Source organism: Carcharodon carcharias, chromosome 8 (assembly GCF_017639515.1).
Source record: "Carcharodon carcharias isolate sCarCar2 chromosome 8, sCarCar2.pri, whole genome shotgun sequence".
In the NCBI taxonomy this organism is placed as follows: domain Eukaryota; kingdom Metazoa; phylum Chordata; class Chondrichthyes; order Lamniformes; family Lamnidae; genus Carcharodon; species Carcharodon carcharias.
In genome coordinates, this window is record NC_054474.1 from 324,903 (window position 1) to 348,355 (window position 23,453).

At 43.1% G+C, this 23,453-nt stretch overlaps 1 protein-coding gene across 6 annotated transcripts in view; it reads right to left on the minus strand.

Moving 5' to 3' along the window:
• arap3 (ArfGAP with RhoGAP domain, ankyrin repeat and PH domain 3) overlaps nt 1–23,453 on the minus strand; it is a 491,562-nt gene that overhangs the window by 127,162 nt on the left and 340,947 nt on the right. For all 6 annotated transcript variants that reach the window (XM_041193181.1, XM_041193177.1, XM_041193179.1 and 3 more), the window contains one exon: nt 23,155–23,326. In XM_041193181.1, coding sequence (XP_041049115.1) covers nt 23,155–23,326 — 172 coding nt within the window. The remainder of the gene's footprint in view (nt 1–23,154; nt 23,327–23,453) is intronic.

Sequence of the window (23,453 nt, forward strand, 5' to 3'; positions counted from 1 at the left end):
GATAACATCAGTGGATTAGTAATCTAGAGGCCCTGGCTAATGCTCTGGGGACATGGGTTTGGATCCCAACATGGCGGGTGGTGGAATTTAAGTTCAATTAATAAATCTGAAGTTAAAAAGCTAGTTTTACCTGACAACTATCAGTGATTGTTGTAAAAACCCATCTGGTTCACTATTGTCCTTTGGGAAAGGAAATCTGCTGTCCTTATCCGGTCTGACCTAGGTGTGACTCTAGGCCTGCAACAATGACTCTTAACTGGCCTCTGAAATGTCCTACCAAGCCAAACAGTTCAAGGGTAATTTGGGATCACCAATTAGTGCTGGGCCTGTCAGTGATGCCACATCCCATTAAAGAATTAAAAGAAAATCCATGTGAAGCAAATGTTGAGCCTGAGGAAATGCTCCCAGCTTTGTTCCACAGTTGGTTTTGGCGGTAAAAACAGACATGTTGTCAAAGCTTTTCGTCTTGCACTTATCAGGACAGACACAAGAATGCCAAACTTCAAATGGAGAGACAATTTATACTGCCTGGGAACAGGGTGCTGATTGGTCAGCAACTTGGCTCTGATTGGTCAAGGCATTGACATAAAGAATGCCCAAAAGAACTATTCTCCCCCCAGGTTTTTGTTTCAGTCAAACAAGGAGCAATGCCTGGACATGTTCCTTTTGCCTGCAGAGAACAGGGCCCTGTGTATGAAAAACGCAAAATACTGTGGACGCTGGAAATCTGAAACAAAAACGGAAAATGCTGTTAGGGAGGGAGTTCCAGGATTTTCACCCAGCGACAGTGAAGGAATGGCTGATATATTTCCAAGTCAGGATGGTGAGTGGCTTGGAGAGGAACTTCCAGGTGGTGGTGTTCCCATGTGTCTGCTGCCCTTGTCCTTCTAGATGGTAGTGGTCGTGGTTTTGGAAGGTGCTGTGTAAGGAGCCTTGACGAATTCCTGGAGGTGAAACACACAGTTGCCACTGTTGGTCAGTGACGGAGGGAGTGAATGTTTGTGGATGTGGTGCCAATCAAGTGGGCTGCTTTGTCCTGGATGGTGCCCAGCTTCTTCAGTGTTGTTGCAGCTACACTCATCCAGGCAAGTGGGGAGTATTAATCGCACTCCTGGCATGTGCCTTGTAGATGGTGAACAGGCTTTGGGGAGTCAGGAGGTGAGTTACCTGCTTTGACCTGCTCTTGTAGCCACAGTATTTATATGGCTAGTCTAGTTCAGTTTCTAATCAATGGTAGCCCCAGGATGTTGATAATGGGGGATTCAGTGATGGTAATGCCATTGAACGTCAAGGGACGATGGTTAGATTCTCTCCTGTTGGAGATGGTCATTGACTGGCACTTGTATGACACAAATGTTACTTGCCACTTGTCAGCCCAAGCCTGGATATTGTCCAGGTCTTGCTGTATTAGGGCACAGGCTGCTTCAGTATCTGAGGAGTCGTGAATGGTGCTGAACATTGTGCAATCATCAGCGAACATCCATACTCCTGACCTTATGATGGAAGGAAGGTCATTGATGAAGCAGCTGTAGATGGTTGGGCTGAGGACACTACCCTGAGGAACTCCTGCAGTGATGCTCTGGAACTGAGATGATTGGGGGAGATGATGGCGTAGTGTATTGTCGCTGGATTCGTGATCCAGAGACCTAGGGTAATGCTCTGGGAACCTGGGTTTGAATCCCACCATGACAGATGGTGAAACTTTAATTCAATAAAAATCTGGAATTAAAAGCTTAGTGATGACTGAAAAAGCATTGTTGATTTTTGGAAAAATCTATCTGGTTCACTAATGTCCTTTAGGGAAAGAAATCTGCCATCCTTACCTGGTCTGGCCTACATATGACTCCAGACCCACAGCAATGTGGTTGACTCTTAAAAATGCCCTCTGAAATGGCCTAGCAAGCCACTCAGCTGTCACCACCACCTCCTCAAGGGAACTAGAGATGCAATAAATGCTGGCCTGTGAAGCCCAGACCCCATGGAATGAATAAAAAAAAAGCCATCTTCCTTTGTGTTAGGTATGTCTCCAACCAGTGGAGAGTTTTCCCCCGATTCCCATTGAATCTAGTTTTGCTAGGGCTCCTTGATGCCACACTCAATCAAATGCTGCCTTGATGTCAAGGGCAATCACTCTCACCTCACCTCGGGAGTTCAGCTCTTTTGTCCACGTCTGAACCAAAGCTGTAGTGAGGTCAGGAGCTGAGTGACCCTGATGGTACCCAAACTGAGCAGGTTATTGTTAAACAAGTGCTGCTTGATGGCCCTGTTCATGACCCCCTCCACCACTTTACTGATGATTGAGACTAGACTGATGGGGCGGTAATTGGCCGGGTTGAATTTGTCCTGCTTTTTGGTTACAAGGATATACCCAGGCAATTGTCCACATTGCCAGGTAGATGCCAATGTTGTAGTTGACTTATGCTTGCTCGACAGATTTGGAGGTTCAAGACTGAGATCAATAGATTTCATGATTTTAAATATATCAAGGGTATGGGGATGCACAGGAAAATGGTGTTGAGTTGGAAGATCAGCCATGATCCAGTTGAATGATGAAGCAGGCTCAAGGGGCTCCATGGCCTATTTCTGCTCCTATTTTCTATGTTTCTATGTCAATCAGGGCCTTAAATATACTCAATGAGGAAGCATCTACAGCTTTCTGGTGTAAATTCACAACCTTTGAGTGAAGAAATTTGTCCTCATCTCAGTCCTAAATGACCTTTTCCTTATCTTTAGTCTGTGCCCCAATGTTCTAGGTTCCCAGACCAATGAAAACACCCTTTATCAAGTCCCTTCAGAATCTTGTTTGTTTCAATGTGATCACCTCTTACTTTTCTAAAACCATAGGAACATAGGAGCAGTAGTAGGACATTTAGTCCTTTGAGGCTGCTCCGCCATTCAATTAGATCATGCCTGATCTGGTTGTGGTTTCAACTCCGTTTTCCTGCCTTTACCCCTTAACCCATTACTCTCTTGCCTAACTAAAATCTGTCTAACGCAGCTTTAAATAAATTCGCTACCTTATGGGGGAAAAGAATTGCACGCACCAACAACTCTTTGGGAGAAAAAATTTTCCCTCATCTCTGTCTTAAAAGGAACACCTCTTATTTTCAAACTGTGTCCCATAGTTGTTGTCTCTCCCACAAGAGGAAACATCCACCCTTACGATCTTATGTTTCTAAAGGACATTAGTGAACCAGATCAGTTTTTATAACAATCATTTCATGGTCATCATTAGACTTCTAATTCCAGATTTTTATTGAATTCAAATTTCACCATCTACTGTGCTGGGATTTGAACCTGGGTTCCCAGATTATTACCCTGGGTCTCTGGAATACTAATCTAGTGACAATACTGCTATGTCACCACCTCTCCTTAGGGCAACTCCTCATCCCAGGAATGAGTCCAATGATCCTTCTCTGATGTCCCGAGAATATAAACCCAATTTATTCTCTCTCTCATCTGAGTAAACCAATCAAGTGAACTTTTGCTGTACCGCTTGCAATTCAAGTATATCCTTCCTTAAAAATGGAGACTATAACTGCACACAGTATTCTAGGTGTGATCTCACCAAAGTCCTGTACAACTGTAACAAGACTTACTTGTTTTTGCACTCCAAACCTTTTGTATTAAAGGCCAACGTGCCATTTGTCTTCGTAATTGCTTGCTGTGCTTGCATGCTAACTTTGTACTCCTCACATTAATCTGCAGCCTCTTTGTGTCCTCTTCACAGCTTACATTCTCACCTAACTCCCTAACTTTGTATCTTCAGGTTCATTGCTCTCTGTTGTTTCGTCTAAGTCATTAACACAGATGGTAAATAACTGAGGCCCCAGCACAGATCCTTTTGGCACTCCACTATTCACAGCCTGCCAACTTGAAAATGTCCCATTTATCCCTACTCTATGCTTTGTGCCCATTAACCAATCCTCCAACCTTGCTAATATATCACCCCCAGCTCCATTGGTCTTTACATATTAATCTTTTGTGTGGCACCTTATCGAATGTTGGAAATCCAAGCTCCATCTACTGGTTCCCCTTTATCTACCCTACTAGTTACACCCTCAAAAACTCCTATAAATTTGCCAAACAGGATTTCTCTTTGGTAAAACCATGTTGACTTTGCTCAGTTGGTAGCACTCATAAAGATTGTGGATTCAAGGTTCACTTGAGATGAGAGCACAGAAATATAGGCTAACACTCCAGTGCAGTACTGAGGGAGTGTTACACTGTTGGAGGTGCTGTCTTTTGGATGAAACATTAAACTGATTTCTCAGGTGAGATCACATGGTACTATTTTGAACAAGAGTAGGGGTGTTATCCAATATTTATCTTTCTACCAACTTTACTAAAAAAAGATTCTCTGCTCATTATCTCTTTGTTGTTTGTGCACAAATCGACTGCCAAGTTTTCAATATTACAACAGTGGCTACACTTTAAAAGGTGCTATATAAATGCAAGTCTTTTTTACTTCCTATAAGTGATTTCAGTCCTACACCAGCATGGTTGGCTCTTAACTACTCTCTGCAGTGGCCTAGCAAAGCCACTTAGTATATCAGGGTGACCTGGGCTGGCAATAATTAGCAATTTCATCTTAAAGGGACAGGCTGGTGTCTAAACGTGGTAAGCCAGTGTCTTAAAGGGACAGGCCAATGTTTCAAAGTGATAGGCCTGTGTCTTAAAGGGAAAGGTCAGAATATTATAGGGACAGGAAAGTGTCTTAAAGGAACAGAGAGGTCCTTAAAAGGGACTGGCTAGTGTCTCAAAGTGGCAGGCCAGTGTCTTAAAGGGAAAGGCCAGTGTCTTAAAGGGACAGGCTGGTGTCCTAAAGTGACAGGCTAGTGTCATAAAGGGATAGGCCAGTGCCTCAAAGCGACAGGCCAGTGTCTTGAAGGGGCAAACCAGTGTTTCAAAGTGACAGGTAAGTGTCTTAAAGGGAAAGGCCAGTATCCCAAAGAGACTGACCAGTGTCTTAAATGGACTGGCCAGAGTATTAAAGGGACAGGCCAGTGTCTTAAGGGGACAAGCCTTTGACAAGGTCCCACATAGGAGACTTATAAAGAAGGCAAATGCACATGGGATATAGGATCATTTGATAAGGTGGATTCAAAATTGGCTTAGTTGTAGAGGCAGAGGGTGATGACAGAAGGATGCTTTAGTGACTGGAATTCAGTGTCCAGTGGCGTACCACAGGGATCTGTGCTGGGTCCCCTATTATTTGTCATTTATATAAATGGCATAGATGACTATGTGGGGGCAGGATTAGTAAGTTTGCAAATGACACAAAGAATGGTCGGGTGGTTAACAGTGAGGTTGAGTGTTTTGGGCTACAGGAAGATGTAGACAGAATGGTCAAATGGGCAGATAAGTGGCAGATGGAATTTAACCCTGAAAAGTGTGAGATGATACACTTTGGAAGGAGTAATTTGACAAGGAAGGATTCAATGAACGGCATGGCACTAGGAAGTTCCAAGGAACAAAAGGACTTTGGCGTTTGTGTCCATAGATCTCTGCAGGCGGAGGGGCATGTTAGTGGGGTGGTGAAAAAGGCATATGGGACACTTGCCTTTATCAATCGAGGCATAGATTACAAAAGTAGGGAGGTCATGTTGGAGTTGTATAGAACCTTGGTGAGGCCACAGCTGGAGTACTGTGTGCAGTTCTGGTCACCATATTATAGGAAGGATGTGATTGCACTGGAGGGGGTGCAGAGGAGATTCACCAGGAGGTTGCCTGGGATGAAACATTTAAGTTATGAAGAGAGGTTGGATAGACTTGGGTTGTTTTTGTTGGAGCAGAGAAGACTGAGGGGTGACCTGATCGAGGTATACAAGATTATGAGGGGCTTGGACAGGGTGGATAGGGAGCAGCCGTTCCCCTTAGTTGAAGGGTCAGTCACAAGGGGACACAAGTTCAAGGTGAGGGGCAGGAGGTTTAGGGGGGATGTGAGGAAAACGTTTTTACCCAGAGGGTGGTGACGGTCTGGAATGCACTGCCTGGGAGGGTGGTGGAGGCGGGTTGCCTCACATCCTTTAAAAAGTACCTGGATGAGCACTTGGCACGTCATAACATTCAAGGCTATGGGCCAAGTGCTGGTAAATGGGATTAGGTAGGTAGGTCAGGTGTTTCTCACATGTCAGTGCAGACTCGATGGGCCGAAGGGCCTCTTCTGCACTGTGTGATTCTGTGAACTGGAGAGAATGAATTAAATAGCAAGTCAATTTAAAGAGAGATATTACAGGGCAGGAGTGATAAATAATTTCAGAAGTGAGGTTAACTGAGTAACAAATAAGTAGCAAGCTATCCATAAACAGATTATTTTCATAACATCAAATGGAAACATTACTCAAGTCACACTTGAACATTTGACATTTTCCAGTTGTAGAGTGTGGTTTAAGTTGAAAAATGTACAGCAATTTTAGTTGCTGCTCTGTAGCTATTTTAAGACCCATTAAATTAGAGGAAAGCATTAAAGCCTTGCCCCTTAGGCAACATTTCAGCGTGATGTGCAGCTAAACTATTCCATAATATCTCTCAGGTTTGTAGGAATTTAAACCAACTGTATGAGGGAGTTTCAAACAGGACTGAGGTTTATCTGAAGTGAGGGAATGCTGCACATGTCACAACACATTCTCATGGGGAAAAATGTTTCCAAAATTTTAAAACCACATCAGGTAGTTTTCTGTTTAGTTACAACATTTTTATTTTCTCCTGGAATGAGGGCGACATTGGCAAAGCTGAAAGCAAAATGCTGTGGATGCTGGGGTGTGGAGTAGTGGTGCTCCTGAGCAGACAAGTGAGGAAATGAGCTTAGTTTCTCCTCCTGATCATTGCTCTGTGAACTTGCACAGAGCCTAATACGGGCAAGATCAGCTCTGAAGAAGGGTTACAGGGACTTGAAACGTCAACTGTTTCTTTCTCCACAGATGCAGTCACACCTGCACAGTTTTTCCAGCATTTTCTGTTTTTTCTTCTCTCAGGACAAGATTGTGACTGGCTGTAAGGACCAAGATGGTTCCTTTGCGAGGTTATATACAACAGCATGGGGGAACAGAGGGGTAGTGGCAATGTCTGTGGGCTAATAACCAAGTGGCCTAGGATAAGGTCCCGGAGTCATGGTTTCAAATCACACTACAGCAGCTGCTGGAATTTAAGTTCAATGAATAAAATCTGGAATGTTGTCCCTTTATTGCAAGGGGGAATGGAGTATAAAAGTAGGGAAGTCTTGCTCAAATGTATAGGGTGAGAACACACCTGGAGTATTGCATGTAAGTTCTAGTCTCCTTACATAAGGAGGAATATATTTCCATTGGAAGCTGTTCAGAGAAGGTTCGCTAGGCTAATTCCAAGGATGAAGGGGTCCTCCTATGAGGAAAGGTTGGAGGTGGATATAGGTAAGGTTGACTGAGTGGGCAAAGACTTGGAAAATGGAGTTTAATGTGGGAAAATGTGAAGTTGCTCACTTTGGCAGGAAGAATAAAAAAGCACAGTATTAATCAAATGGAGAACGGCTACACAATTCTAAGGTGCAGAGGGATCTAGGTGTTCTAGTACACAAAGAGTTAGTATGCAGGTACAGCAAGTAATTAAGAAGGCTAATGGAATGCTATCCTTTACTATGAGAGGGATTCAAGATAAAAGTAAGGATGTTATGCTTCAGTTATACAGGCATTGGTGAGATCACAGCTCGAATACTGTGTGCAGTTTTGGTCTCCTGATTTAAGGAAGGATGTAAATGTATTGGAGGCGGTTCAGAGGAGGTTTACTAGATTGATACCTGGAATGAGTGGGTTGTCTTATGAGGAAAGGTTGGACAGACTGGGCTTGTTTCCACTGGAGTTTAGAAGAGTGAGGGGTGATTTGATTGAAGTTTACAAGATCCTGAACGGCCTTGACAAGGTGGACATGGAAAGGATGTTTCCTCCTGTGAGTGAGACCAGAACTAGGGGGCACTGTTTTAAAATTGGGGGTCTCCCTTTTAGGACAAAGATGAGGAGAAATCTTTTCTTTCAGAGGTTTGTGTGACTTTGGAACTCTCTGTCTCAGAAGGCGATTGAGGCGGGGTCATTGAATATTTTTAAGGCAGAGTTGGATAGATTTTTGTTAGGCAAGAGAATCAAAGGTTATCGGGGGTAGATGGGAATGTGGAAATCAAAACACAAGAAGATCAGCCATGATCTTACTGAATGGTGAAGCAGGCTTGAGGGACTAAATGGTTTCCACCTGTTCTTATTTTCTTATGTTCTTATCTGTCATGTACATATGTTTAAAAAGTACTTTGACAGGGAAGAGGGCCAAATGGAGGTGTTAGTGGTGGTAGATAATGATAAAGAAGTAGAAATACAGGATTCTAAAATTGATTTTCCTCTAATCAAATTGGATAATGAGGGGGTACTTAAAATTTAAATATAATATTGAGTTACCTTCCAGAGAAGTGTCAAAGTGATTTGGAAAAACTATTGTGGTCATACAAAGTTTTTGAGGAAATAAGCTGGGGAGGACAAATTTAGCTATATATGATGTATCTGTAGAAATTTTATCTTCGCTAAGGCAACATCCCCATAGAATAAATCCAGCAAAGTTAACACAAATACAGAAATAGATCAAATTCAAGCTTCAAAATGATATCATTGAGTCTAGTTGCAGTAACTGGAGTTTGCCTGTTGTACGGTACCGAAACCAGATGGAACATAAAGACTGTGTGGACTATCGAAAGGTGAATGTAGTGACAAAAACGGATTCAATTCCTATACTGTGGGTGGAAGATTGTATTGAAAAAGTGGGACAATCAAAATTTATCACAAAGACTTGTTTAGCAAGTACCGTTGTCGGAGAGAGCAAAGGTGATATTGGCTTTTGTGAGGTCAGATGGACTGTATCAGTTTAAAGTCATGCTGTTTGGTATGAAAAATGCACCTGCAACATTTCAAAGACTGACAAAGTAATTGCAGGGCTGAGAAATTGTGCTGTTTATATTGACAACTTAATAATTTTTAGTCAGACATGGGAGGAGCATTTACAGCATCTGGAAGAATTATTTACTCGATTACAAGAAGCTAATTTGGTGACGAACTTGTCTAAAAGTGAATTTGCAAAAGCACAAGTTACGTATCTAGGCCATACCATTGGACATGGTAAGGTGGATCCGAGAGATGTGAAAGTCAAGGCTATCGTGGATTTCCCAGTGCCTACAACAAAATGAGTTTTGAGATTTCTGGGCATGAGTGGGTTTTATCAGAAATTTGTACCAAATTTTAGCCAAGTGGTTGCTCCACTGACTGAACTGTTAAAAAAGAGGTTTCAATGGACACTGGAGTGTCAGAAGGAATTTGACAATTTCAAAACTCTATCAACTACGACATCAGTTTTGACAGTACCCAAGAATTTCAGTTGGCCATTGGCACAAGTGACTTAGGCATTAGGCCGTACTGTTACAAGAAGATGGCACTGTAATAGGAAAACTGGTAGGGCATTTTTCAGAAAAGAATGCACAACCTAGAAGATATTCAACAATCGAAAAGGAGACTCTGGGTTCGGTGTTAGCATTGCAGCATTTTGAGATTTATATTACAAACAATTCATCAGAAACAATCGTTTATACAGACCACGATCCTTTAAAATTTCTGGGCAAATTTTGAGACAGAAGGAGTTTATGACTGCGACCATTTAATGTGGTTGGATGAGAAAATCTGTTGCAGATGCATTGTCAAGATTTTGAAGCTTAAAGGGAAAATTGGACATTTAAAACCTGACACTGGACTGGAATGATTTCCGTTGATACGAATGATTTGTATATATATATTGTTATGTTAATGTATGCATCTGGTAATGTAGTAGTGTAAGTATATAGATAAGTATAGGGGATAGTATAAGATGGGTTAATAAAAATGAAGCCAACTTTTTAAATTATGACAGTTCATTTTTTAGTAAGGAGGGGGGTGTCAGGAGTATACAATAATTTTCATAATGTTATTGGAATTTATTGTAAAATAGTGGTATCTATGTCTGTATGTATCTGTATATATGTGTGTGTGTGTGTGTGCGTGTGTGTGTGAGTGAGAGAGAGGCTTAATTGGATTAAAGGCAGCTGGCTTTGCTGTAAATATGGTAAACATGGGGGAAGTTTACAACGTGAGGCATAAAAGGACATTTGCACTTTTAAATCAACCACACTAAATTGTCTTCAAAGGAGGAGTGAAATGTACCACCTAGCCAGGTAAAGTTCAGAAATAGTGTGTTTAATTTTCTTCAGATTACTGGTAAAACTTAGTGCTATAAGAGATTTTTATTACCAGAAAGATAAAGTCCAAAGACATAGTGAAACAAAGGGAATTGGCATTCAATGGGGAAAATATATATAAAGGAGTGAAGGCTATGTGTAAGGGAAGGCATTTTTAAGATCTAACAAGTGTGAAAAGCCTTCAGCATCTATGCCTCAAGCTGCTGTCTTCAAAGGACTGAAGTTAATATAAAAACATAGAAACTAGGAGAAGGAGTAGGCTATTCGGCCCTTTGAGCCTGCTCCACCATTCATTATGATCATGGCTGACCATTCAATTCAATAGCCTGCTCCCACTTTCTCCCCATATCCTTTGATCCCTTTCGCCCCAAGAACTATATCCAACTCCTTCTTGCAAACATACAATATTTTGGTCTCAACTACTTTCTGTGATAACAAATTCCACAGGCTCACCACTCTCTGGGTGAAGAAATTTCTCCTCATCTCAGTCCTAAATGGTCTAACCCATATCCTCAGACTGTGAGCCCTGGTTCTGGACTCCGCCACCATCGGGAACATCCTTCCTGCATCTATCCTGTCTAGTCCTGTTTGAATTTTATAGGTTTCTATGAGATCCCTCCTCATTCTTCTGAATTCCAGTGAATATAATCCTAATCAACTCAATCTCTCCTCATATGTCAGTCCCACCATCCCAGGAATCAATCTGGTAAACCTTCGCTGCACTCCCTCTATAGCAAGTACATCCTTCCTCTGATAGGGAGATCAAAACTGCAGACAATATTCCAGGTGTTCCAGGTTTAAGGAAACTCACTTTGAATTTGACTGGTTCAGGGTATTGTGTGTCACCCTGCCTGTGTCTTTTAAAATCTATGGGCTGAAGCTTCCGGTCGGCGTGCGGGGGCGGGTCTGACATATAAAATGAAACGCGATGACATTGGTCCTGACGCCATCACACATCATTTCGATATTTTGTTCGGCGGGTGCACACTGGAGGTGGCTGTGAGCCTGCCAAACTGTCAATGGCCTATTAAGGCCATTAAAAAAGTAATTACACTTGTTAAGAATGCTGCCCATCCAACTTGAAGGTTGGGGGTCAGGCGAAGAGCCCAAGCGGCCTTTGGGTTTTTCAGGAAACCTCATCCATGGGCCGGATGAGGTTTCCTGAAGCTTTTATGAAATAAATAAATTTTACTAACTTCACAAACATCTCCCAGCTCATGTGACACTGTCACACAGGGGGACATGTTTAGATAAATTTTTACTTTACTTATTAAAAAGATTCCTAATCCATTCAATCTCCCTGAGGCAGCTCCGTGCGTCATGGAGATTGCTGCACTCTTTTGTACGTAGGCATGTACCTGCCTGCACAGGTAGCGCTGAGCGCTACTGGCTGTGTGTTACACTGGGCAGGCCTTAATTGGCCCATCCGCATAAAATGGTGGCGCACAGCTGATCGCGGGTGGCGATCAGCTCTGCACCCGCCCCTGCCCACTCCCACCCAGCCCACCTGCCATAGGAAAAATTCTCTCCAATGTGTCTTACTGTTGCCTTAACGAAAGTGTAACTGGGAGTCAGATTAATTAGGGGATTTAGAAATTATTATAGTAGTAATTTGTTGACACATGTGTGTGCTTAAGATCATTTATCTTATTAACAAATGTTAAATCTAGTTTTGTTAAAAAGCCTGTAAGACTCGGTGGTCCTATTACTACTGAATTCAAGGCAGGCATCTCAAAATTTATACAAATTGCAAAACAAATTGTGACAGTTGTTTCAAGTTTCCCTTTGGATTTGAACAACTCTGCATTTACCATCAGCTGTGCCATACCATCATTCCATTTGTCAGATCTTTGCCCACTCATTGAACCGATCTATATCCCTTTGTAACCTCCTTATGTCCTTTTCACAACTTACTTTCCTTCCTATCTTTGTGTCATCAGCAAATTTAGCAACTATACCTTGTCTCTTCATCCAAGTCATTTATATCAATAGTAAAAAGTTGAGGCCCCCGCACTGATCCCTATGGCACACCACTCGATACATCCCGCCAAACAGAAAAAAAATCTATTTACAGCTACCTTCTGTTTCCTGTTAGCCAGCCAATCTTCTATCTGTGCCGATACGTTACCCGCTACACCAGGAGCTTTTATCTTCCACAACAACTATTAATGTGACATTTTATCAAATGCTTTCTGGAAATCTAAGCACAGTACATCCACTGGTTCCCCTTTATCCACAGCACATGTGACTCCTTCAAAGAACTCCAATAAACTGGTGAAACGTGATTTCCCTTTCACAAAACTATGCTGACCTTGCCTGGTTGCCTTGGTTTTTTCTAAGTGCTCTGCCATAATGTCTTTGACAATAGCTTTCAACATTTCTCCTATGACAGACGTTGAGCTAACTGGCCTGTGGTTTCCTGCTTTCTGTCTCCCTTCTTTTTGTGAATAAAGGAGTTACATTTACTAATTTCCAATCTAGTAGCTTCCACAAATCCAGGGAATTTTGGAAAGTTAAAACCAGTGCATCAACTATCTCACTAGCCATTTTTAAGACCCCAAAATGAAGTCCATCAAGACCCAGGGATTTCTCAGCCCGCAGTTCAAAAATGTGCTAAGTACCACTTCCCTGGTGATTGTAATTTTCCTGAGTTCCTCCCTCCCTTCCAATTCCTGATTTACAGCTATATCTGGGACGTTACTTCGGTGCGCTATTGTGATGACCGATGCAAAATACTTGTTCAATTCATCTACCATCTCTTTATTTAACATTATTAATTCCCCAGACTTACTTTCTGTAAGACCAACAAACTTTTTTTTATTTATTCACGGGATGTGGGCTTCGCTGGCTGGGCCAGCATTTATTGCCCATCCCTAGTTGCCCTTGAGAAGATGGTAGTGAGCTGCCTTCTTGAACCACTGCAGTTCATGTGGTGTAGGTACACCCACAGTGCTGTTAGAGAGGGAGTTCCAGGAGTTTGACCCAGCGACAGTGAATGAATGGCGATATATTTCCAAGTCAGGATGATGAGTTGCTTGGAGGGGAACTTCCAGGTGGTGGTGTTCCCATCTATCTGTTGTCCTTGTCCTTCTAGGTGGTAGTGGTCGTGGGTTTGGAAGGTACTGTTTAAGGAGCCTTGGTGAGTTTCTGCAGTGCATCTTGTAGATGGTACACAATTCTGCTACTGTTCATCAGTGGTGGAGAGATATTCTAGGTGGTGGCTGGGGTGCTAATCAAGTGGGCTACTTTGTCTTGGATGGTATCAAGCTTCTTGAGAGTTACAGAGTCATAGAGTTATACAACACAGAAACAGGCCCTTCGGCCCATTGTGTCCGTGCTGGCCATCAAGCATCTATCTATTCTAATCCCATTTTCCAGCACTTGGCCCCTAACCCTGTGTGCTATGGTGTTTCAAGTGTTCATCTAAATACTTCTTAAATGTTGTGAGGGTTCCTGCCTCTACCACCCCCTCAGGCAGTGTGTTCCAGATTCGAAACAACCACGCTTTGAGTGAAAAAATTCTTTCTTCAAATCCCTTCTAAACCTCCAGCCCCTTACCTTAAATCTATGCCCTTGGTTAATTGACACCTCCACTAAGTGGCAAAGTTTCTTCCTATTTACCCTATCTATGCCCCTCATAATTTTGCGTACCTCTATTAGGTTCCCCCTCAGCCTTCTCTGCTCTAAGGAAAACAACCCGAACCTATCCAGTCTCCCTTCATAGCTGAAACGCTCCAGCCCAGGCAACATCCTGGTGAAGCTGTTCTGCACCGTCTCCAGTGCAATCACATCCTTCCTATAACGTGGTGACCAGAACTGCACACGTACTTCAGCTGAGGCCGAACTACAATTTTATACAGCTCCAACAAAACCTCCCTGCTCTTATATTCTATATCACAGCTAATAAAGGTAAGTATTCCATATGCCTTCTTAACTACCTTATCTACCTGTGCTGCTGCCTTCAGGAATCTATGGACATGTACACCAAGGTCCTTCTGATCCTCTGTACTTCCTAGGGTCCTACCATTCATTGTGTATTCCCTTGCTGTGTTAATCCTCCCAAAATGCATCACCTCACACTTCTCAAGATTAAATTCCATTTGCCTCTGCCCTGCCCATCCTACCAGCACATCTATATTATCCTTTAATCTAGGGTTTTCCTCCTCACTATTTATGACACCACCAATTTTCGTGTCATCTGCAAATTTACTGATCATACCTCCTCTATCATTATCATTAATGTAGACTACAAACACCAAGGGTCCCAGCACCGATCCCTGCGATACATCACTTGTCACAGGCTTCCAATCGCAAAAACAACCTCTGACCATCACTCTCTGCCTCCTGCCACTAAGCCAATTTTGGATCTAATTTGCCGAATTGCCCTGGATCCCATGGGCTCTTACCTTGTTGACCATTCTCCCATATGGGACCTTGTCAAAAGCCTCACTGAAGTCCATGTGGGCTACATCAACTGCACTACCCTCATCTACACAACTAGTCACCTCCTCGAAAAATTCAATCAAATTAGTTAGACATGATCTCCCCCTGACAAAGCCAGGCTGATTATCCCTGATTAATCCCTGCCTCTCCAAGGGGAGATTAATCCTGTCCCTCAGAATTTTTTCCAATAGTTTCCCTACTACTGATGTTAGACTCATGGGCCTGTAATTACCTGATTTATCCCTACGACCCTTCTTGAATAATGATACCACATTCACTGTCCTCCAGTCCTCTGGCACCTCTCCTGTGGCCAGAGAGGGTTTGAAAATTAGTGTCAGAGCCCCTATTATCTCCTCCCTTGCCTCACACAGCAGCCTGGGATACATCTCACTTGGGCCTGGGGATTTATCCACTTTTAAGCCCACTAAAACCCCTAATACCTCCTCCCTTTCAATGCTAATTTGTTCAAGTATATCACAGTCCCCCTCTCTGATTTCAACACCTACATCATCCTTTTCCATAGTGAGCACAGATGAAAAGTAATCATTTAAAACCTCACCTACGTCCTCCAGCTCCATGCACAGATAGCCACTTTGGTCCCTAATGGTCTCTACTCTTTCCCTGATTATTCTCTTACCCTTAATATATTTATAAAATGCCTTGGGACTTTCCTTTATCTTACCCACCAGGGATTTTTCTTGCCACCTCCTCACTCTACCTTCTACACTTTCTATACTCTTCTAGGGCTTCCGCTGTTTTCCGCCCTCTGTATCTGCCATAAGCCTCCTTTTTTATCCTTATCCAATCCTCTTTCTCCCTTAACATCCAGGGTTCCCTGGACTTGTTGGTCCTACCCTTCACCTTTACGGGATGGCCCTGAACTCTCACTATTTCCTTTTTGAATGACTCCCACTGGTCTGATGTAGACTTTCCTACAAGTAGCTGCTCCCAGTCCACTTTGGCCAGATCCTGTATTATATTAAAATCGGCCTTCCCCCAATTCAGGACCTTTATTTTACGGTCCATCTTTGTCCTTTTCCAAAGCTACCTTTAAATCTTACAGAGTTATGGTCACTATCCCCGAAATGCTCCCCCACTGACACTTCTACCACTTACCTGGCTTCATTCCCTAAGATTAGGTCCAGTACCGCCCCTTCTCTTGTAGGACATTCTATGTGTTGGCTCAAAAAGCTCTCCTGGATGCACTTTAAGAATTCTGCCCCCTCTAAGCCTTTCACACTAAGACTACCCCAGTTAAAATTGGGGAAGTTGAAATCCTCTACTATTACCCTATTATGTTTGCACTTCTCTTAGATTTGCCTAAATATCTGCTCCTCTATCTCCTGCTGATTGTTTGGAGGTCTATAGTACACCCCCGCAAAGTGATTGCCCCTGTTTGTTTTTAAATTCTACCTATATGGCCTTATTTGAGGAACCTTCTAAGATACCATCCTTCCTTACTGCAGTAATTGACTCCTTGATCAATAGTGCAATGCCACCTCCTCATTTATACCCCCTGTCACGCCTGAAGATTCTATATCCTGGAATATTGAGCTGCCAGTTCTGCCCTTCCCTCAACCACATCTAAAATGTGCTATCCATGTAACTCTCAGCCTCACGGATGCTCCGCTGCGTCTCCAGCTGACGCTTGAGCTCAGAAACCCATTGCTCAAGCTGGTCAAACTGTTGGAACTTCCTGCACATGTGGTCGTCCAGACTGCAAGCATTGTCTAAGAATTCCCACATGCTGCAGGCTGTACAACACACGGGACTGAACTCCCTTGCCAGGCCTTTTGTTTCTTTTTAATTAAAAGATTATTTCCTTAAATTTAAGCCAAGTAGAAAACTATTTAGTTTTTCTTAAAAAAAACAAACGCTGAGACTCTGGCCTCCTGTAATGTCGCTTTAAAGTAGGAAAAATACAACTTACCCACTACCTACCAATCAGTTCTCTCCCCTGTCCTGACATCACTCCTTTTGAATTCCAGCACCGCTGAGTGTCTGGGTGAGAACCGGTTCCTTCACAGGTAAACTCAGCTCCGCTCCCTCACAGGTCCGCTCTTTATACAACTGCTCCGCTCCCTCACAGGTAAACTCCATTCCTGCTCTTTATACAGCCACTCCACTCCCTCACAGGTAAACTCCGCTCTGCTCTTTATACAGCCACTCCGCTCCCGCTCCCCTCCCACGCAGGTAAACTCCCGCTCTTTAGGTACTCCTCTCGCACTCTCTTCTAGGTGCTGCTAACTGCCTATCCCAGGATCCTTCTCTGGTACTCTCCTCTTCCAGGCAAGTGGGGAGTGTTCCATCACACTCTTGACTTGTGCATTGTAGATGGCGGACAGGCTTTGGGGAAGTCAGGGGTTGAGTTACTTGTCGCAGGATTCCTAACTTGTGACCTGCTCTTGTAGCCACATTATTTATATGGCTAGTCCAGTTCATTCTGGTTAATGGTACCCCCAGAATGTTGATAGTTGGAGATTCAGTAATGGTAATGCCACTGAACATCAAGGGGTGATGGTTAGGTTCTCTCTTGTCGGAGACGGTCATTGCCTGGCACTTCTGTGGCATGAATGTTACTTGCCACTTGTCATCCCAAGCCTGGATATTGTCCAGGTCTTGCTGCATTTGGACATGGACTGCTTCAGTACCTGAGGAATCGCAGATGGTGCTGAACATTGTGCAATCATCAGCGAACATCCCCACTTCTGACCTTATGATGGAAGGAAAGTCATTGATGAAGCAGCTGAAGATGGTTGAGCCGAGGACACTACCCTGAGGAACTCCTGCAGTGATGTCCTGGAACTGAGATGACTGACCTCCAACAACCACAACCATCTTCCTGTGTGCTCGGTATCACTCTAACCAGCGGAGAGTTTTCCCCGATTCCCATGGACTCCAGTTTTTCTAGGGCTCCTTGATGCCACACTCTGTCAAATGCGGCCTTGATGTCAAGGGCAGTCACTCTCACCTCACCTCGAGAGTTCAGCTCTTTCGTCCATGTTTGAACCAAGGCTGTAATGAGGTCAGAGTTGAGTGGCCCTGGCGGAACCCAAACTGGGCATCAGTGAGCAGGTTATTGCTGAGGAAGTTAGGGAGGCGGTGGCATAGTGGTATTGTTACTGGACTAGTACTCCAGGGACCCAGGGTAATGCTCTGGGCAGCCACGTTTGAGTCCTACCACAGCACATGATGAAATTTGAATTGAATAAAAAATCTGGAATTAAAAGTCTGATGATGACCATGAAACTACTGCCGATTGTCATAAAAACCCATCTGGTTCTCTAAAGCCCTTTAGGGAAGGAAATCTGCCTCCTTTACCTGGTCTGGCCTACATGTGTCTCCAAACCCACAGCAATGTGATTGACTCTTAAATGCCCTCTGAACAAGGGCAATTAATGCTGGCCTAGACAGCAACGCCCACATCCCATGAATGAATTAAAAATAATTCCACTTGATAGCACTGTTGATGAGCCCTTCCATCACTTCACTGATGATCGGGAGTAGACTGATGGGGCGGTAATTGGCTGGGTTGGATTTGTCCTGCTTTTTGTGTACAGGACATACCTAGGCAATTTTCCACATAGCTGGGTAGATGCCAGTGTTGCAGCTGTACTGGAACAGCTTGGCTAGGGGCGCGGCAAGTTCTGGGGCACAAGTCTTCAGTACTATTGCTGGAATATTGTCAGGGCCTATAGCCTTTGCAGTATCCAGTGCCTTCAGCTGTTTCCTGATTTCACACGAAGTGAATCAAATTGGCTGAATGCTGGCATCGGTGATACTTGGGACCCCCAGAAGAGGCAGAGATGGATCATCCACTCGGCACTTCTGGCTGAAGATTGTAGCAAATGCTTCAGCCTTATCTTTTGCGCTGATGTGCTGGACTCCTCCATCATTGAGGATGGGGATATTTGTGGATCCTCCTCCTCCAATGAGTTAACCGTCCACCACCATTCATGACTGGATGTGGCAGAGCTTAGATCTGATCTGTTGGTTGTGGGATCGCTTAGCTCTGTTATCACTTGCTGCTTATGCTGTTTGGCATGCAAGGAGTCCTGTGTTATAGCTTCACCAGGTTGACACCATGTTTCAGGTATGCCTGGTGCTGCTCCTGGCATGCCCTCCTGAACTCTTCATTGAACCAGGGTTGATCCCCTGGCTTGATGGTAATGGTAGAGTGGGGGATATGCCAGGCCATGAGGTTACAGTTTGTGTTCGAGTACAATTCTGCTGCTGCTGATGACCCACAGCGCCTCATGGATGTCTTGTCTTGAGTTGCTAGACTTGTTCGAAATCTATCCCATTTAGCACGGTAGTCATGCCACACAACACGATGGAGGGTACCCTCAATGTAAGGATGGGTTTTCGTCTCCACAAGGACTGTGTAGTAGTCACTCCTACTGATACTGTCATGGACAGATGCATCTGCGGCAGGCAGGTTGGTGAGGATTTTGTCAAGTAGGTTTTTCCCTCTTGTTGGTTCCCTCACCACCTGCCGCGGACACAGTCTAGCAGCTATGTCCTTTAGGGTTCAGCCAGCTCAGTCTGTTGTGGTGCTACTGAACTGCTCTTAGTGATAGACATTGAAGTCCCCCATCCAGAGTATATTCTGCACCCTTGCCACTCTCAGTGCTTCCCCCAAGTGGTGTTCAACATGGAGGAGCACTGATTCATCAGCTGAGGGAGGGCGGTACGTGGTAATCAGCAGGATTATCCTTGCTCATGATTGACGTGATGCCCTGAGACTTCATGGGGTCCAGAGTCAATGTTGAGGACTCCCAGGACAACTCCCTCCCAACTGTATATCACTGTGTCGCCACCTCTGCTGGGTCTGTCCTGCTGGTGGGATTGGACATACCCGGGGTGGTGATGGTGGTGTCTGGGACATTATCTGTAAGGTACGATTCTATGAGTTTGACTATGCCAGGCTGCTGGTTGACTAATCTGTGAGACAGCTCTCCCAATTTTGGCACAAGCTCCCAGATATTTGTAAAGAGGGCTTTGCAAGGTTGCCAGGGCTGACTTTGTCATTGTCATAAATGAGCCACATTATGAGCTTGACTGATTATCTTAAATTGGTTGTTAGTATAGCTATTAGCACACTCAGGATTGTCCAGCAAGTGCTGCCAATTGCAGAATCACATCTAACAGTAAACATGTTGTTTTGGGTTTTGCAAACGTGAACTAGTTGAGTACAGTCTGTATTCTGCCTATTATGAACAGCCAAAGGAACATGTTGTTCGATTCGATCAGCCAATCATTGGGAAGTACGGTCTACATACCTGGTATCGCACTGGCACTGAAATTCATACATGATGTTGCTCAATTGTGTGGTGGGCAGAAAGCTATTTTGGACTGACGGTAGCTTCCTGTTAGTGGAAAATAGCACTTGCATGGCCACTGCATAGTAGCAGCATGAAACTGCTTGATTGACGTCTTTGAGATACTTTGCCTTTCCAGGGTAAATTTGAGATGTACCGGGCACTGTTCAAGTACGCAAATGGTTTGGCCCATTTGTGAGTTTGCATGATTCACGATGAATAATGATCTGATCTGGACAGCCATTATCCTGTAGGGCAGCTTTGATGTGCTCTTTTTCTGCATCAGGCTTGCAAGGTGTGCAAATGGTTCAGAGGCTGTTTACAAGATTGCTAATAAGGCCAATCTTATAGCGTGTGGAGCTATATGAATCCCAATGTGTATGTTGCCTGCTGAAGGTAGGCTTCCACGAATAGGATGCTGTCATTAGTCCAAAAAGACATTTTTGCAACAACATAATTGAACAATGTTGTGTATAAATTTCAGTGCCAGTGTGACACCAGGTGTGTAGGCCATACATCCCAGTGTTTGGCTGACTGAATCGCACAACATATTCCTTCGATTGTTCGTAATAGACAAGAGTACAGTCAGTAATTAACCAGCCAGTGTTTGCAAAACCCAAAACAAAATGTCTACTGTTTGATGTGATTCTGTGGCTGGGCAGCAGTTGCTGAATAATCCTGAGTGCGCTAATAGCGACACTAACAACCAATTTAAGATAATCAGCCAAGATCATAACATAACTCATTTATGTTGCTAGAAGTGACATACATTCATATGCAGGGACCTGTTCTTTGGAAACAAAAGGAATATGTTCAAGCCTTGCACCTTTTTTTGAATTACCTGGGAGCTTGGGGAGTCTATAATTCCCTCCTGTTTTCTCCATGGTAACACATTGACCAATTAGAGTGAACTGGATAACCAATCAGCACTCTTTTCTTCTGTAGTATAAATTGTTGTGATCTTTTGAATTTAGCATTCTTGTGTTTATCCTGATGAGTCCAAGATGAAAAGCTTCAGCTCCTTTCAGCAATATGCTTCAGCAGTAGCACTAGCCCCATTATGTGCTTTGTTCCTTTGAAAAATTGCATGCAGTTGTGGATTTTTATTGAAGATCATTTCGAGTATTACCAATTTTAATGGGTCAGCCCCTGTTTGATTTCCTGTAAATTGGTAAGACTGTTAGAACTGAAGGACTTTGAACTTATGAAAATAATGGACAAGAAAAGACCCACTGGCCTCATCCAGCATGTTGTGTGGCATTATGATGTGTGGCATTATGTTGTGTGGCATTATGATGTCTTACACATCACAATACAGACACACCCCACATTTCTTAGAACCATCTAAGCACTCAATTGGAGGAAAAAAAGACAAAACTCATAACCCCAGAACAATTAAGGTGAGGAAAAATGTAATCTTCCTCCCTAATCGCCTTAGATGATCAAAGCTCGTCCTGAATGAATACAGTCACTTCATCTGCAACAGCCTTTATCAAAAATAGACATTAGCCATATTGCCAGGTGACAGATTGTTCAAATGAAGTGTAGCAGGATTCTTATTTGTTATTTAGAAAGCAATAACAATCTCATTGCCCCCTTCAGAGCCTATAGACACTAGACATTAAGGGCAAATGCATAGCCCTGAGGTATTAACACTAGCTTGCATTTTCTTGCAGACATTTGATGGCATGGTAATATTTAACATCAGTAAATTAAGCATCAATTCTGCCAATAAATGTGGGTTTGGGAGAGAAGGGGGTGAACATGATTATTGGGGTGGGGGTGATTGCACAATTAAAAGGCAAATTTTGAACATCCGTGTGATCAGCCCATGGAAAGAGTGAGTTGGACGTCTACTGTATGCTGTGGGACACCTGGTCTATTTTGAAGACCTAGACTCATTCATATAGAACAGGCCTGGAAAATGGGGCCTTGAATAAGCTTGCTGGCTTCAGGCCAGTGTGAAATCAGCTTGCCTGGAGACCAGCCTGACTGGCAGAAAGATAGGTCCAGAGAGTGTACAATTGATGAGGGGATTGCAAGGCCAAGAGCAGTGGCCCACATAATTTTGCTGGAGCCTAGGCCCTGCTTCTCCTGACTCTACAAAAATCATTTTGAAACTTAACCTTCTCAGGTCGATGGCCTGACAGTTTCTCCTCAGTCAGACAGATCGAGCATGTACAGTGAAAGTCTGTACCAGCTCCAATGGTAAATCCGTTATTTATCCTGAGGCTCACTATCCTCCAAATCTTGTATACTGAGACCATATCAGTTGTAGGAAATGTCTGATTGTTTATAAAAACTTCACTGAGCATAAGTCAAAAGTACCATAGGCCAGAGCTTAAGTTCCACAGATCAGATTACTGCCTCCTACAATGACTCAATGCCTGGGAAGGAAGAGCAAGGAACATGTCCTATATTTTAAACATCTTATACAGTGTCTAATGTAATTGGTGTTTTCCAGAAGCAATGTCTACCAAACATTTTTTAATGTAACTACCATCCCTAGAGTGTTATATCTCTTCATTGATATTTAAATACTTAAATGTTGAGAAACCGGATGGGAATAAGGGAATAGTAGTGTAGTGGTTTGATGCTAAACGAGTAATCTAATAATGCAGTTAGAACATGATTTCAAATTCCACCATGGCAGTTTGGAAATTTAAAATCAGTGATAAACATCTGAAAATAAAAATCTAGTGTAATTTTAAAAAGTGCTCATGGAATGTTGTAAAAACCCAAATGGTTCACTAACAGCCTTTCAAGAAGAAAACATGCTGTCCTTGCACAGTTTAGATGACATATGACTGCCGTTCCATGCAATGTAGTTGACTTTAACTGCTATTTGAAGTATCTTTCAGCACTAGGGATAATCAAACAGATTTCAATAGATTCAAGAAGAGGCCCACAACCACCTTTTCAGGGCAACTAGGGATAAGCAATAAATGCCAACCTTGCAAGTGATACCCATATCCCAAGAATGAATTGTCAAAAATTAATTCATGAAATGTAACACTTTAAGCAGCAAATGTAGGTTTTATTTTATAACATTGGAACCTGTAAGATTAGCTCTACAACATTTTAGCATTTGAAAGTCATTAACTGTCCAACAAACATTAATAGACAATATCTATTCAGTGTATACTATCAAACCTGAGCTCCTCCGTGATGAATACTGCAGTCCAGATTGATGGGTGGGGCTTTGAGGAGATTGAGAAAAGGTGTCACAGGCGTGTGGATCAATAAGATTCATTTTATCTGCTTCGGAGAAGATCTGAGTCACTGTCTGCAGGAGATTGGGATTGCTTACAGCTGAACAAAGTGCCTGCGAAACAAGAACACCAAGTTAAATCTTCCTTCAGAGCTATTACTGGTGACAAGTTATGCAACCTGTGAGGGAGTTGCAACATATTGAAAATTTCATTGTGCATTTTTTCACTTACATACTACAA